This window comes from Meriones unguiculatus, chromosome 12, assembly GCF_030254825.1.
Source record: "Meriones unguiculatus strain TT.TT164.6M chromosome 12, Bangor_MerUng_6.1, whole genome shotgun sequence".
Classification (NCBI taxonomy): domain Eukaryota; kingdom Metazoa; phylum Chordata; class Mammalia; order Rodentia; family Muridae; genus Meriones; species Meriones unguiculatus.
In genome coordinates this window covers 86,896,720-86,912,227 of record NC_083360.1, presented here as the reverse complement: position 1 = coordinate 86,912,227, position 15,508 = coordinate 86,896,720, and the positions used below count along the sequence as shown (strand labels likewise).

At 48.1% G+C, this 15,508-nt stretch overlaps 1 protein-coding gene across 2 annotated transcripts in view; it reads right to left on the bottom strand.

Annotated features, from left to right (window-relative positions):
* Positions 1-15,508, bottom strand: part of Rab3b (RAB3B, member RAS oncogene family) — a 58,311-nt gene that overhangs the window by 13,764 nt on the left and 29,039 nt on the right. For both annotated transcript variants that reach the window (XM_021660659.2, XM_060366102.1), the window contains exon 3: positions 740-858. In XM_021660659.2, the coding sequence (XP_021516334.1) occupies positions 740-858 (119 nt within the window). The remainder of the gene's footprint in view (positions 1-739; positions 859-15,508) is intronic.

Below are 15,508 nucleotides of genomic sequence, written 5' to 3'. Positions count from 1 at the left end.
ACCCTCTCACCTACTTTCTCATCTTTGCATATCTATCCTTTTTTTTTTTTTCTGGAATTCCTTTTGTCCCTCAGGCTAACTCCTGTTTATTCCTCCTAAATTAGCATACCTGTCCTCAACCCCAAGATGCCTTTCCTGACTCCAGCAGCTGGATCAGAGAGAGTGCCCTGCTGGGTCCCACATCTCTGTCGGTACAGGGCTGATGCTGGCCAGTCTTCATCAACTTAACACAAACTAGAGCCCTCTGGGAAGAGGGCGCCTCAGCTGAGGAGATGGATGCCTCCGTCAGACCGGCTTGTAAGTCTGGGGGAGGGTATTTTCTTGACTAATGGCTGATGCGGGAGGACCAGCCCACTGTGGGCAGTGCCACCCCTGGGTAGGTGGTCCTGGAGAGAGCAAGCCTTGGGGAGCAAGGCAGTAAGCTTGGTGTTCCTCAGTGGTCTCTGCTTCAGTTCCTGCCTCCAGTGAGCTGTAAGATGAAATAAACCCTCTTCTCCCCAGGTTACTTTTGGTCAGTGTTTCATGGCAGCAACAAAGAGCAGAGTAGGCTGACACCTGTCACGTGACATTTTCATGGTCTGCCTCCTGGTCTGATTTCTCCTCTCATGTGGGGACATCTTAAAGTCAGGAGCTACGACTGATTCACCTGGTTTCCCTTAACACATAGCACAGGCTTAGCACAGGCTAGGTTGTCGTGAACAGTCTGGCGAAGGAATTAATGAATGAAGTTGGTATGTACCAGTCCTGGACAGCATTGAAGGACTCCTCGTTGGTGATGTCATACATCAGAATGAAGCCCATGGCCCCACGATAATAGGCTGTGGTGATGGTCCGGTACCGCTCTTGCCCGGCTGTGTCCTGGGTGAGAAAAGGAAAGAAGTGAATAAACTGTAATAAATAATAGTAGTAGTGATAATAATAATAAAAGAAAATATCATCCCAATGAGAAAGAGGTGTGAACAATTCTCAGAAAAAAATGTAGGAGGATAATCATTATATTAAAAAACCCCATATTCTCCCTTTAATTAGCATATGTGACTGCACATGATAATAGGTTTTATTATAGGCATCCCCAGTACCTTTCCTGTTCTCCTCTTCTGCTCTTGCTGCTTCCCTTTCTCTTTCTCCACCCACCTAGTTCCATATGTATGTATATATATGTATACACAGTATATATGTGTATATGTATGTGTGTATATAGGTATATATATGTATACACACACACACACACACAAGTGATGATTTTCATCAGGGTTACTTGTAGGGTCCTGGAAGAGGAACTGTTTGTAGAAGCATGGGCTCTTTATATCAGTGACTAAACCACTAAAACAAATGTCTCTCCCTCCCTCAGCAACCATCAAGTCCCTATGGAAACTCAGGGAGGGGTGGAGCCTCATGGCTTCCCTTCTCCCCAGCCCCAGCCCCCACTTCAATACCATTATCTGTCCAAAGGTCCTGGTTGGGGAAAGCTCGAGGGCTCTCTTTCCTCTTTTGACAGGATGTTGACAGCCCCAGTCTTGCACAAGTCTTATACCGTCGATCCCAGCTGATGTGAGATCGAAATTGCAACAGCAGGGTTGATGGGGTGGCTCAGTGGGTAGGGGCCCCGTCATCGCAGCTGATGACCTGAGTTCAGTTGTCTGGGACCACATGGTATGAGGAAAGAATTGATGCACACAGGTTGTTCCCTGGTCGCCCCGCACACATGCCATACGTGAGTGAGAGAGACAGCGTACTCACGCTTACACATTGATTAATTAAAAGCAAAAGCGCGACAGCAATGCCATACTCCAGAGATAACATTCTGCCCCAGTCTACACTTGCCTCAATATAGAAATCCCGTTCAACACTTTCTTATTCTCAGCACTTTTGCCAGTTACGAGTCTTTGCAGTTACTACTATTCGTTGCGAAAAGAAGCTTCTCTGACCAAAGCCGATGGTAGCGTTAATCTATGAAAATAAATATTTAGGCAGCAATATGATGGCTACAGCTTGTCCATTTAGCAAAATAACCCTAGGGCCTATGACATCACTGGCTACAGGCTTTTAACCAGGCTTGAAGTATCAAATATGGATTCCCTCCTATGACACGAGCCTCAAAGCCGATCAAGGAGCGGCTGGCTACTCCTGTGACTGACTTGCCACTATCGCACAGAGAAAATTCGTTTCCTGGCTGGTTGGTAGCGCAGTGCACCTGAGGAAGAGTTCTGACGGTAACTCTCGCCCAGCAGCCTGGCACTGTGACAACTAGCTCTCAGGGAAGAAACGTCCCTCTTGGTTCCAGCTTGATTGTTCTCACTCTTGTGACGAAAGCATGAAATGAGCAATAGGGTCTAGTTCTTCTAAGTAGCCAGTGGCTGTGGCTAATGCCTGTATTGTGTGGGGAACCGCAGAGGTCTTCCTGACCAGCTACTCACTGGGAAGGGATACTCTGGCCCAGCCGCAGGATCTTCATTTAATAAACTCGTAGTTTCTGGGAACAGCTTCATTCATGCAATGTAAGCACGTAGCATACGTGTGCATGCCTGGCGCCTATGGAGGTCAGAAAAGGGTGCCTGAGGCCAAAGAGAGTGTAGGGTCCTCTGGGACAGGAGTTACAGACAGTTGGGAGCTGCCATGTGGGCGCTGGGAATCGAACCCAGGTCCTCTGGAAGAGCAGCCAGAGCTCTTGGTGGCTGGGCCCTCTCTCCAGCCCCTTGATTTGATTGCTCGTTGGCTGACCCATGATCAGTTTTCTTCCGGGTCCTCATCTGCCCTTAGTTTAGGCTGACCCTCTCCTCCTCCCCATCTCTCTGCCTTCCTCTTAGAGCTTAACACCACACTCTGCCTGGAGCTCCGCACTTCCATTGTTATTTCACAAAGCATTCTACCCTCACCCCTTCTCTCGAGCCCCTTCTAGTGTCCAGGCCTATGCACATCCCACCTAAACTCACACATTTAACAGTTAGCAGGCAGGGTCCATGAGAAAATACATGGATTCCTCTTCTGGCCTTGTGCTACCTCTCTTAATATAATATTTTTCAGTTTTATTCATTTACTACAGATTTCATAATTTCACGTATTTAATGGCCAAACGAAATTTCTTTCCTCTTATTTTCAATAATGATTTCCAGATCAGGAGAGATGAGTTATCAGGTAAAGCCTGACAACCAGAGTTCAAGCCCAGAGGCCCACAGTGTGGAAGAACCAAAATCTTGTCCTCTGGCCTGTGCACCCCCACTGTGGCACACGTATGGGCACAATGAATGTAATACAGCAATAAATAACAATAAAATTTAGACTTCAAAAAAATACAGAGACTTTAGGTGACTTCCCCAAAGTCATAACAGTGATGACAAAGGTGCAGCCCTGAGCCCAGGACTTCTAAGTCCAGCGTACATGCCACAACACCTCAATCCACGAAAAACGCTTTATCTACAAGCATTTGCTGAGTTCTGAGAGTGGCAATGATGAGAATAAACGGCAAAGGCAACATGAATTCTAAAGCAGCACTGTTGTACCGAGTAACCAGAAATTTACGGCCCCGTGGAATACATGTTGGTCCTCTTGTTTGACAGGTGAAAAAGCCGTGGTTTGGAGAGATGGTCTGATAAATGTTAGAACTGGGAACAGACAGGTCTATCTGACTTTACACCTCCACAAAATATTCCCACAGCCATGAACTTTGTGTAATGGAGCAAACGCCATCCCTGCTCTCGGAGAGCCTTGGTCGAGCTTCATAGAGGGGCTAAGACTTTCCACTGAACTAGTCGTTGGCTATAGGAGAAAATACATCACAGATCTATAGAAGTGGAAAAGAGAAAAGTGACCTGAATTCAGCTGGGGGAGAAACGGCATTGGGGAAGTTACAGGAAAGTCAGAAAGCAGAGGTCGCTTTAGCTGGGTAGTCTGGGCCCTTCGGTAACACGGGATTCCTAAGTCTAGCAGCTTCAGCACCGTGCTGTTGTCCTAGTCCATCACCCGCACATTCCCGTCACGGCTGGGTGCTCTGCTTTGCATCTTCCTGTGTTCAAGATAAAGACTGACAGAGCAGCTACTGGAGGTAAGACAGCACGGGAGTTGCTCTGGGCTCTCAGAGCTTCCATTTTCCCCATTTCCCTAGGCGAAGCACGTCAAGTATCCAAACACAACTTTCAAAGGGGGAAGGAAATACAATCCTATCAGATACAGGAGAGGAACAAGAATTGTACGGAAAACAGCATGAAATTCCCACAGGAGGAGTCTGCACAAAGCCCAGGAGCCCCACCTAAAACCACGCAGGCATCCTCTTCCTCTGTGGCCTGGCAAGGCCAGGGCACCAGGAGCAAGGCAGTCCTGAGGAGACTTGACAAGCTATGGGCAGGTCGCGGAGGAGGAGAACTCCCCTTTCAGCAAACTAGGGAAAGGGGATGAAGGGAAGAGAGAGGGAGGGGGGACTGCGAGGAGTTGAGGAAGGGGGCTTCAATCAGAACATATTGAAAAAAAATAAAGTAATAATTTTTAAAAAGATTTATTTATTTTGTATATACCAGATCTCATTATGGATGGTTGTGAACCACCATGTGGTTGCTGGGAATTGAACTCAGGACCTCTGGAAGAGCAGGCAATGCTCTAAACCTCTGAGCCATCTCTCCAGTCCCCAATAATAATTTTTTAAAAAAGAAGAAAAAAAAAACATGTATGAAGAAGGTACCGGGGCCTTTTCTAAGGAGGCTTTCCCAGGAGAGAAGTGAAGGAATCATGAGCCATAGAAAGAGGTTTTTTATCTTTATTCTGTCTATCTATCTATCCATCTATCCATCCATCTATCTATCTATCTTTCTATCTATCCATCCATCCATCATATCTATATATCTATTTATCTATCTATCTATCCATCCATCCACCCATCATCTATCTATCTACCTATCATCTATCCATGCATCTATCATATCTATCCATCCATCCATCTATCTGTCTATCATCTATCTATCCATCCATCATATCTATCTATCATCTATCTGTTTAGCCATCCATCCATCTATCTATCATCTATTGTGTTTGTGTGTGGTGGGGAGGGGCATGTGTATGGCACAGCCTTTGTGTGAAGGTCACAGGACAACTCTGAGTTGGTTGTCTCCCTCCAACTGCGGGTTCTGGAGATGGAACTGAGATGGCCAGGCCTGCATAACAAGAGCTTTTGCCCACAAAGCCATCTTAACAGCCCATGGGAGAGTTTTTGCCTGTGAGTGCTCAGGCATGTAAAGAATGGTGGGAATCAGGAAATAAGTAGGTGACAGAGCGGGAAAGAACTTTGCATGCTGTATTATGGGGCAGGGGCTTTATCTTGTAGGGCCAGTGTTTTCAGGCAGGAGGTCAATTAGATTAACGGTGTGGCACTAGGATTGGCTAGAGGATTTTGGTAGTGGTCCAGGTAAGATCTGATAAAGCTATCTTAAAGTGAAATTAGCAGGGGCTAGAGAGTTGGGTCAGTGGTTAAGATCATTGGCTGCTCTCGGAGATGACTTTGGTTCAATTTCCAGCACCCACATGACAGCTCCCAACCATGTAACTCCAGTTCCAGGGAACTGGATGCCTTCTTCTGGCATCAACACACACTTGGCACAAAAACATACATGTAGGCAAAACACCCATACACATTAAAAAGTTACAAAAAAATTAAAAATCTAAAAAAGAAAAAGAAAAAGAAGGTATGGTGATAAATCAGCTACGAAGGTATGAGAAACGAAGGCTAGCAAGCCGATGTGATCATGCGTGCCGGTAACCTCAACACATGGGGAAGCTGACGCGGGTGGACTAGGAGTCCAAGCCCCACCTGGACCAGTCTTGACTACATCACAAGATCCGGTCTTCAAGGAAGAAGGGCGTGGAGGAGGAGAAAGAGGTAGAGAAGGAAGAGAAAGAAGAAAAAGGGCGACAGCTGTTCCCAAGACTCAGTTTCTCCGTGCTTTTAGCCACTCGGCGCTGGCCCACACTGGTACAGCGCTTTGTAATAACACTTGGGTTGCTAAAACACAGCCTTCAGTTAGCATCTTCTCCGTCAATAACTCTCTCTCCTGTTCACGGAGCAGTCTTTGAACACCTTACTCCTCATCCCAGTCTGGGAAGGACACGCCCTCTAGTTCATGAATGAATGACTGGGGACACACCCAACCCTAGAAACCTAGGTACTGGTGTGAGAAATAACTGCCATATCTACATGAAGCCCCCTCCCCCCTCCCCTCTTCCTCCCTCCTTCTCCCTTTCTCTTTCCTTCCCTCCCTCCCTCTGTGTATGCATATCTAATAAACATTGTTTCAATACTCAACCAGCTTCTCCCATGCTCTTGCCTCTGCCTCCCGTTTTGAGTCAATTCTACAGGCTCTCGGTAGTCCCAAGTTCAACCCCTGAGTCCTGTCTTGTAGGAGTAGAATAAAGCCACCCTTCCTGATCCAGGGATCCAGCCAGCTCTGGGCTCCTGAACTGCCCCTAAAATATGTCTGAAAAAGCGTTTAGTTTCATGTCTCTGCCCCCAGGCCTATGCCTAGTGATCTGGTTGATGCCCAAGTACTTGTAAATCTTATTACTCAGTCACAGATGAGCTTGGACATGGAGTCAGCTTCATCTCTGTATTCTCAGCACCCAGCATGGGGCTATAGATACAGAAGAGTTTCAGCTTCTGCTCCTTAAACAAAAAGCACAGGGGTGGGGTTGGAGTTGATGACTCTGTAGTTATGAGTACTCACCACTATTGCAGAGGACCCGGTTCAGTTCCCAGGTTACGATTGTCCATTACTCTGGTGCTGGGGCATCTAACCCCCTTCTCTGGCCTCTGTGGCACATATGTGGTATACAAACATACATGCAAAACACTCATACACAGCCCGGCTTGGTGGTGCACGCCTTTAACCCCAGCACTCGGGAAGGCAGAGGCAGTTGGATTGCTGTGAGTTCGAAGCCAGTCATTGTACAAAGGGAGTCCAGGACAGCCAAGGCTACACAGAGAAACACTGTGTTGAAAACAAACAAACAAAACAGTCGTATACATAAAATAAAAATAAATATTTTTTTTTAAGCACTGGGGTTTTGATACTTGATTGTTTGGGGACAGCGTCTCATGTAGCCCAAAATGATTTCAAATTTGCGGTGTATTTGAGGGTGACTTTGAACTTTTGATCCTCCTACCTCTACCTTCGGAGTACTGAGATTCAGGCATGAGCCACCATAACCCAGGGCTTCTCGAATGCTAGGCAAACACTAGCAACTGAACTCTGGCCATGAAAAGCATGGTCTTCGGGTTAGATCTCAGCTCTCTAGTTTAGTGTGTGACCATGAGGCAGCCCTTAAATGGCTTCCAAGAGCTGCCGTCTCCCGATATGTGTATTCTCTCATAGTCCTCTTCCTGAGCAAACATGGCCTTAGCTTCTTCCGTTATAAAACAGGAATAAAACAACACCTGATTCAAAGGCTTTTTAGAAACCAAGATTAAGAGAGTCACACACAAAGGGCTGTAGATGTGCTTTAGCTGATTCGCTGCCTGCCGTGCATGTAGGAAGCCTCAGCACTGCACAGCACTCGGGAAGTGAAGGCAGGAGGACCAGAAGTTAAAGTCATCCTCAGCTACACACCAAGTCCAGGGCAAGCCTGGGTTACAGGAAACCCTGTCTCAGGAGAAAATGGCCCTGGAAATAGTTCCTCGTACATTCTAACAAACAGCTGTTATTTTTTCACTTTCCCGGGGCTGGCCAGCTCCAGCGGACATGTCTTGAGGCCTATGCCAAATCCCTCTCCATTCAAACTCCTCAGGGCTGACTCCTGTGTGAAAGAGAATGGATGACTCCCAGCTCTGCCTTCCATCACCCATGTGACTGTGGAGAGATGGATTATTTCATTTCTGGGAGTCTTAGTTCCTCACATATGGAATAGGGCCTGGGTAATTAAATTAAATGTCTGGCCCATGATAGGCAGCTGAATAGAGGAGCATCCATCGTTACTATTTAACTTTTAAATCATTTTATGAATAATTAGCCTTTAGTTTCTTCATCTGCCTGGCTGGAGAAAGAAATGGAGAGGTTTGAGAGCCCTTGTCTCAGCGCCCAGCACCCACGAGGTGACTCACAGCCATCCATGACGCCAGTTCCAGGAAATCAGCGCTCTCTTCTGACCTGCCAGGCACCAGACACACACACAGGTAAGTACGCATAAGCACATGGCTATTTTGCACATTCATACATACAAAACTAAATAATGAATAAAGCTAAGGGTCAATTTCCTCATCTTTGAATTGATGGCAATAGTACAGGCCTGAGGTGATTGTGTGAAGACGGGGAGTAATGTCTACGGAGCCTGGCAGAGCACAGAACCCATGCTGGTGCCCAGAGAAGCTCAGAGCATCAGCTGCTGATCTTAACGGCGCTGTTGTTATTTCCCGTAAAGAAAGACAAGGCTGGGGACAACCAGGCAGCTCTCACTGTCCAGCGCTAAACGGAAAGTCGCCTAGAGCAGCGCTCCTAAACCTCCATCTTTTATTTTTAAAAAATCACGTTGACAAACACCGATTTCATTGGCAGTGGTGAGAGTCAGAAATAGAAGCGAAAAGGAGGCAGGAAGGAGCAGAGAGATGCGTGACTAGCTCACTGGCTGCTTGAGGAAGGGGACCGTGTCATCTGGTCACTTTTAGGCGGTGGACGTTCTGTGGGCTCTCCACATAGGCAAAGCACTGTGCCAGAGAGCAGACACCAGGGCGAGCAAGCTACCGCGCTAGCCCCCAGCGTCCTGGCCAGTGTGGGGGACAGCCGCACACCAGGGCAACGTCTGGGAACCACCGGCAGGTGCTCCCAAAAGGCCGCATTCCGGGTGCCGAGGCTTCCCAGAGCCAGTGCATCCGTCTTCCTGGGCACAAGGCTAGCGATCACCCACAGAGCGTAAGCGGAACCACGCGTGTCCAGCAGCCAGGCCCTTGACTAATGTTTGCTCCAACACACAGGCTTCGTATCTTGGTGGGTCCTCACGCCACCATTCCATGCCACACATTTCTGCCCAGGCCACATATGCCCCCCCCCCCCCGGCTTTTCACTTAGCTCCATGATCCGATCGTTAGATTCTAAAGCCTAAAATGAAACCTCAGGGTTACTTAATCTCCGCCATCACTCAAAGGTATTAGTCTCACATGCACGTTCACGCTGCGCATGCTGGACCCCTCCGCCTCCATGGATGGATGTTTCTGGCCCGCAGGGAGCGGGTCTTTCCATCCCAACACAGTCAGGATAACCCCCTCCCAGCACAGCCAGAGGCCTGCTCCCCGGGTGATTTTAGATTCTGTCCAGCTGACAGTTAACGCTATCACGGGGAATTAAGTGAAACCAGCCTTGTCTCTAAGATGCCAGTGCTCTTTTCACAAGGCAATGGCGGTGACCTCTCAGTCACCTGAAACAGGACCTTAGCAATGAAACAGAACGACCAGAGCCGGGAAGGGAGCTGGAAACCCTGGGAAAGATGCTCAGTTTGACCCTGAAGGAACAGCACTTCTACCTTCAAATCTCTAAAGGGGCCAAGGAGTTTGCTTTCTCCTTTTCAAGTTCAAATCTTTGCTGGGGATCGTTTGGTGACAAGATACTGAACAGTGCTTCTTAAGCCTACAGTGTCAGGGGTGATCAGCCTGTATGTGGGTTCCCAAGTGAGACAGGCCAGGGAGGCCGTGCGACTGGAGCCTTCCCAGAGCTGTGAGGTTCACTTTTCCTTGAGAGTTTGCTCAGCTCGGTAGAGGAGCCGCCCCGACCATCCTGGCCAGTTGAATGGTCCAGCAGCATGCTGTCTTGGCACGGTGTGAACCTTCTTTGTAGCCACATTCCCACTGTGGTTTCATATTTATTTGTATAATAATGTGAGTGGTGTCTGTCTTCCCTGCCGAGCTGCAAGTGCCTTAAGAGCAGGGTGTCTACTTTGCTGACTGTCTCCACTGTCTGGCCTGACACCTGCACATGAGGCTGGGGTGTTTTGGTGGATCCTGTTGGAAGGAGGGATTTACTGGATGCCCTCAGAGTTCTGGATGGAACTCACGAGGGCCAGGTGGAATTCTAAAATTCAAACCTCATGGCCTTTCTCTGTGTCCAAGGCCTTTCCTGGATCCTGAAAGTCCACAGCTTCTCAAAGGATACAGACCCTCACCTTCTCGCTCAGACTGCCCATCCAGCCCCTTCTGTCTCATTCCTTGACAAAACAATGAGCTCCAGTTTTGCCTGATTACTTTGTGCTCTTCACACCCCTGGACATTTGCTGGTGTTGTCTGACCTGTTCCTTTCCTCCTTTCTTTCTGTCTGTCTTTTTGTCTTTCTTTCTGTCTGTCTGTGTTCCTTTCTTTCTGTCTTTCTTTCTGTGGTGGGTTCCTGGGGTTTGAACTCAAATTCTCACGTATTCTAGCCAAGTGCTCTCCTCCTGAGCTATCTCCCCAGCCCCAAGCCTCTTCCCTTCTACATACAACCTTCTGCAGAAGTTTTTTCTGATGCCTGGCGCAGCGGTGCACACCTTTAAACCCAGCACTTGGGAGGTGGAGGCAGGAGGATCTCTGCGTTTCAGGATGGCCAGGGTAACACAGAGAAACCCTGTCTCAGGAAAAAAACAACAAAAAGTTTTCTCTAAATGTTTCATCAAGTTATACAGAGAGAGAGAGAGAGAGAGACAGAAAGACAGACAGACTTTGCTCCCATGTATAGTTTGGTACCATATCATTGCATACATTATATTTAGTGGAGTTCCTGGTTTATTTTTTCTGTATTCTGTTTCAAAGTATGAGCTCCTTGAGTTCAAATCAAATATAGCTAAACCCCAGGTCCTAAACTATGGCACATGGCATGTAGTAGACATTTAATACGAATGCTAGTGAGTGAACTTGAAGGGATGGCTAGGTACAGAATTAAGAGAACTAATTTAGAAGCCATTTGAAAGAGTGTGACACTATCCATGCTGCATTCTCTTTTGCTCCCTGTGTTACTGACAGAGGCAGGAAAGAGGCCTGCCGGCAGTGGCAGAACTGGCTCCTTCCAGTGCTAGTGAGGGGGTGCCTCTGGGGACCCGCCCCTGCCTCCTGCCTTGCTTCCCCTACTAGAAGCTTCTCTCTGTCTCTGTCTCTCTATCTCTCACCTTCTTACCTTTCCTCTCTCTCTCCTCTCTTCTCTCTCAGTTCACCCCTCCAAGCAAGTATAGTGGGCAGAGATGAAGAACAGGTAGTGAGATCTCTGGCTTTGGGCTTCGGACTCCAAGCCTTTTAAGTTTTGCAATATCTAGGAGCTAAAGCATTAGTGGGAACTGGAGAGAAGCTGGGAGCAGAGAGAGGTTTGAAAGGGCCCTAAAGAAGCACAGGCCTGAGGAGTGGTGGGAAAGGACCTTTGGGGCTGGTTTGGCATTGTGTGCATCTGGCTTTGGCAGCATGGACCACAGTCTACAGAACCCTCCAGTTCATATGTGCTTCTGTTGCTCCATCACACGTGGGTGCCCACGCCACATGGTCTAGGCGGCCCTCAGAGAACAACCTGCAGAAATATGCCCTCCCTTCCTCCATGTAGGGTCTGAGAATCAAACTCAGGTCTTCAGTCTTGGTAGCAAGTGCCTTTACCCACTGATCCATCTTGCCAGATCTCATCACCGTGCTTTTGGGCATCCACAGAATACATGTGGGTTTTTGTTTTAGCAACAGCAGAGTTCAGACTCCTAGAGCTAGAAGACCATCAACTTCCTACACATTCCCTGAGTTTACCCGGTGGAGAGGACCTTCCTTCCTTCCTTCCTTCCTTCCTTCCTTCCTTCCTTCCTTCCAGAGCTGAGGACCGAACCCAGGGCCTTGCACTTTCTAGGCAGGCGCTCTACCGCTGAGCTAAATCCCCAACCCACAAGGTCCTTTCAATGAAAACAAACAAACAAACAAACAAACAACCCTGACAGATGTGGCTGCTGCTTTGCTATGGGCACCAAACTGTACCTGAAGCAAGTGAAATACCCAGGCTTCCTCTCACCGTCATCAAAGCGTCTGCCATGTCTTAGATGTTCAGTAAATACATGCAGAACGAGCCAATTGGGGCACCCATGTCAGGGGTTGGCCTCCCCCGCCACCTCTACTTCTCATACAGACTGGAAATGGGGCTGTGCCTTGTTATTTCTGTACCTCCAATGCCAACAGTGATGCCTGGAGCCTGGCAGCAAAAACATGACTCCACAAGGGAAGGAATGAGAGAAGGGAAGATAGTATGACGCCTCACTTACCCTAACTGGCACCCCCAGATCCTAACCCTTCTATGGAAACCCTTCTGCTTTGTTTCTGTTGCTGGTCCTTCCTTTTTATTCCCCCTGTGCAGCTCTGTGCCCTGTATTGGCCCCTGATCCTTTCCCAGTCCCTCACTTTACAGACATAGGTGGAAGCTTCCAACTGTCTGCTGAACACCTCCACTCAGCCTGAACACTTCCAACAGGCACACAGCTAAAACTGACTACTCATTCTCATCTGTTTCATTTGTAGCTTCTTCATCAAAGACGCCCTTTCGAGCACCCACAAAGCAGGGACTGTAGAGATGTGCGCTGAATAAATCATGACCTGTATGTAACTTCCAGTGTTTCTCACGGACAAATTTAGCTTCAGGCCTGCCGGCTCGTTTCATATCTTACTCCTTTGCCTCCAAATTGACATCAGCATCATTCGCAGCACTCTGAGATGTCTCTCTGAGGAGTCCACTTGACTTGCTGGAGCCTCTGTATGACTCACCCAACTCCCGTTCAAGACAGGAAGACACAGGGAGAAAAGTGACGTGGAGGGGGGGCCAGGAGGAAAAAGTCAAACTCAGAACAAGATTACACTCAATATCTCCCGAGGTCATAGCAAGTACACGGAAATGAAGAAAGTCAGGTCTGCTGCCGAGAAATTACAGGTGATAAAAATAGCACTCTCCACCAACCAGACCCTCGCAGAAGAGAAACGGTTAATAAAGAGATGGGCCCCACACGTAATCAGGTGAGTCCAATTTGAAGTGAGGGTTTTTGATTGTTTCGACCTACTGAATTCACTAGCCTAAAAATAAGATGATATTAGCTGCCCACAAAGGTCACATAAAATAGGAATGTCATCACCGGGACTCTGAGCAAAGGAGTCATTGTAGCAAAGGTTTCACATGCAGGGGCACCCACTGCAAGATGATTAAGTAGCGAAAATGACCAGAAGCTGGCAAACACTGAGGGCAACAGGCTGGGTTTGGCTACGGCATGTCCTTCCCGGAGAGCATGATGGAAGTATGAAGTGAATGTCCATCAAGACTTTCTATTGATATTAGCTGTGCTCATGTTATAATGTCAGAAAAAAAAAAGGAAAGGCAGGGCCTAAAACTGAATAGACGGTATGACCTCAACTGTTAAAAATTTGTAGATACGGAAGTCGACCGAAACACTAATCATAGGCCGGTGAGATGGCTCAGCAGGAAAGGGAGCGAATCAGCTTCCGGCTTCCGCCGGTGTGCACAGCACATGTCTCCTCCTCTGAAGGCAAACAAACTCAGTAAGATATCAGTGATACTTTCTCTGTGCTTGGACATCATTTAAAAATATTTTGTGCGTATGTAGCGTGTGCATGCATGTATGTGCGCATGTCTGTGTGTAACTGGGAGCAGAGGTGTGGCCCAGCCTGTTTACGGTGGTCGGAAGACAATCTTGAATGTGAGTCCCTGTTTGTGTTTCCACGGCATGCCCCAGGCAAGCCAGCTGTTGGGTTTCCAGGGGTCTTCTATCTGTCTCCCATCTCCCAGGAAGAGCACGGGGATTAGACATTCACACTACACGTCTGGTTTTCATGGGAGTTCTGAGGATTTGAACTTGGGTCTTCACATTTGCATGACAAGTGCATTTACCCTTCTCTCTAGCCCTCAGAATATTTTTAATTAGTATATGTCACGTTTATAAATAAATAAATAAATAAATCCCCAGCAAGTGCTGGCCATTGCTACTGTAGGCATCCGGAGAGAAGGAACTTGGAGAAAAATATGGAGGAACAGCCACGAACCTGGATGGTGGGTCTATAACCGTATCCTTCTTATTACAGTCATGCACTACTTACTCTGCCTACTTGAGTGTGTGTTTAATTTTCCCACAGTAAACAGCTAAAAACAACTACAACAAATAGGTAAGCCTGAAATAGCACAAAGATGTGGGCGGATGAGCACAGGCAGTTCCACTTTCATGGGGGTACAAAACCCAAGTTCATCGACTGGCAGACGCTCACTTTTCCACACTTAAGCACACCGGAAGTAGGGGTGTATCTTACAGTGGCTAGCTAGCATCTTATGTTCTCCGAGGCGTGCGAAAGAAGCGGCAATCGATGCTGAAGCTAGAGCTCTGAGGTCTCGAAGAGCAGGCCAAGGCGCTGGGACATTGCCCAGAAAAGAGCGGCACACGTGGCTACCGTGGCTACCGAGGCTGTAGTTGGAATGCGGCTGCTTCTGTCAAGTCCACAAGGCGTGGACTTGTGGGGGAAGCTCTTGAGCCTCTCCCCCACACCGTGTCCTCCCACGAGTCCCCATCCTCTTCTGCCTCAAATCTTCCACCTCACTCCCATCTTCCCGAAAGCCATGATCACTACCCCCACAACAGAACCCCCACGAAACTCATTTCCTGGGATTTAAGTAGAGAGAGAAATCGTGAGGCCGAGATCTCCAACCTGCCCTGAGCTGCGCTTTCCCTCTAGTCTCACATCTTTCTTTGGGGAGTCGGCCAGAGTCACCATGGTAGACAAATCCCCTGAGGATCATTTGCATACAGGTGCCAGAGAGGTCTAAAAATAGGATCGACACTCAGCTCAGGGGAGCAAAAGCCTTGAAATGTGTTTCCCAGGGAGAGGAGGCAGCCATCTCAGAAGGGAGGGAGGACCCTGTCGGAGGCAGCCGGAGAAGGGCTAGGAAACCAGAAACCATAGGCTGTGGCCAGGAGGCGGGGTATGATCTACCCCCATTGCTCATCTGCTTGGTGCACTTGAGAGCGACACCCTCTCCCCCAGACTTTGGATTCTCCATCTTTAAAATTCGGATTTTAGACCGGAGGGTAAAGGCTAGAGCCGATTCTGGCGCCGAGGAATTCCATGCTGGGGTTATGTATCCCTAGTCAGGACATAGTTGATTATTACAACCAAATAATAATTGCCAACACGGACTGAGTCCACACCCTCAGGAACTACGGCAGGCAATTTCCAGGCATTATCGCTGCAACAGTCCTCACCAAGAGACCTTGAGCTGAGCAGTAAATCAAAGAGGAAATTCAAGAGTACTTATTAGCTTTCCAAGTTGACAAGAGTTGGGACTCAGAGTCTAACCTGTGTCAGTTACGCTGCTGTCCTGGCTATTACCCTGCTACACCTGTGCCTGGCTTTCTATCTTCAGGGCCCAGGAATCACGCCATCCCTTCTCCAAGCTCGTCCTTCTGGTTTTTTGCCACCCTCCCTAAGTCCCCAACAGCCTGTTCTTTTTGTTGTTATTGTTGGTGGTGGTTTTTGAGACAGGGTTTCTCTGTGGCTGTCCTGGACTCT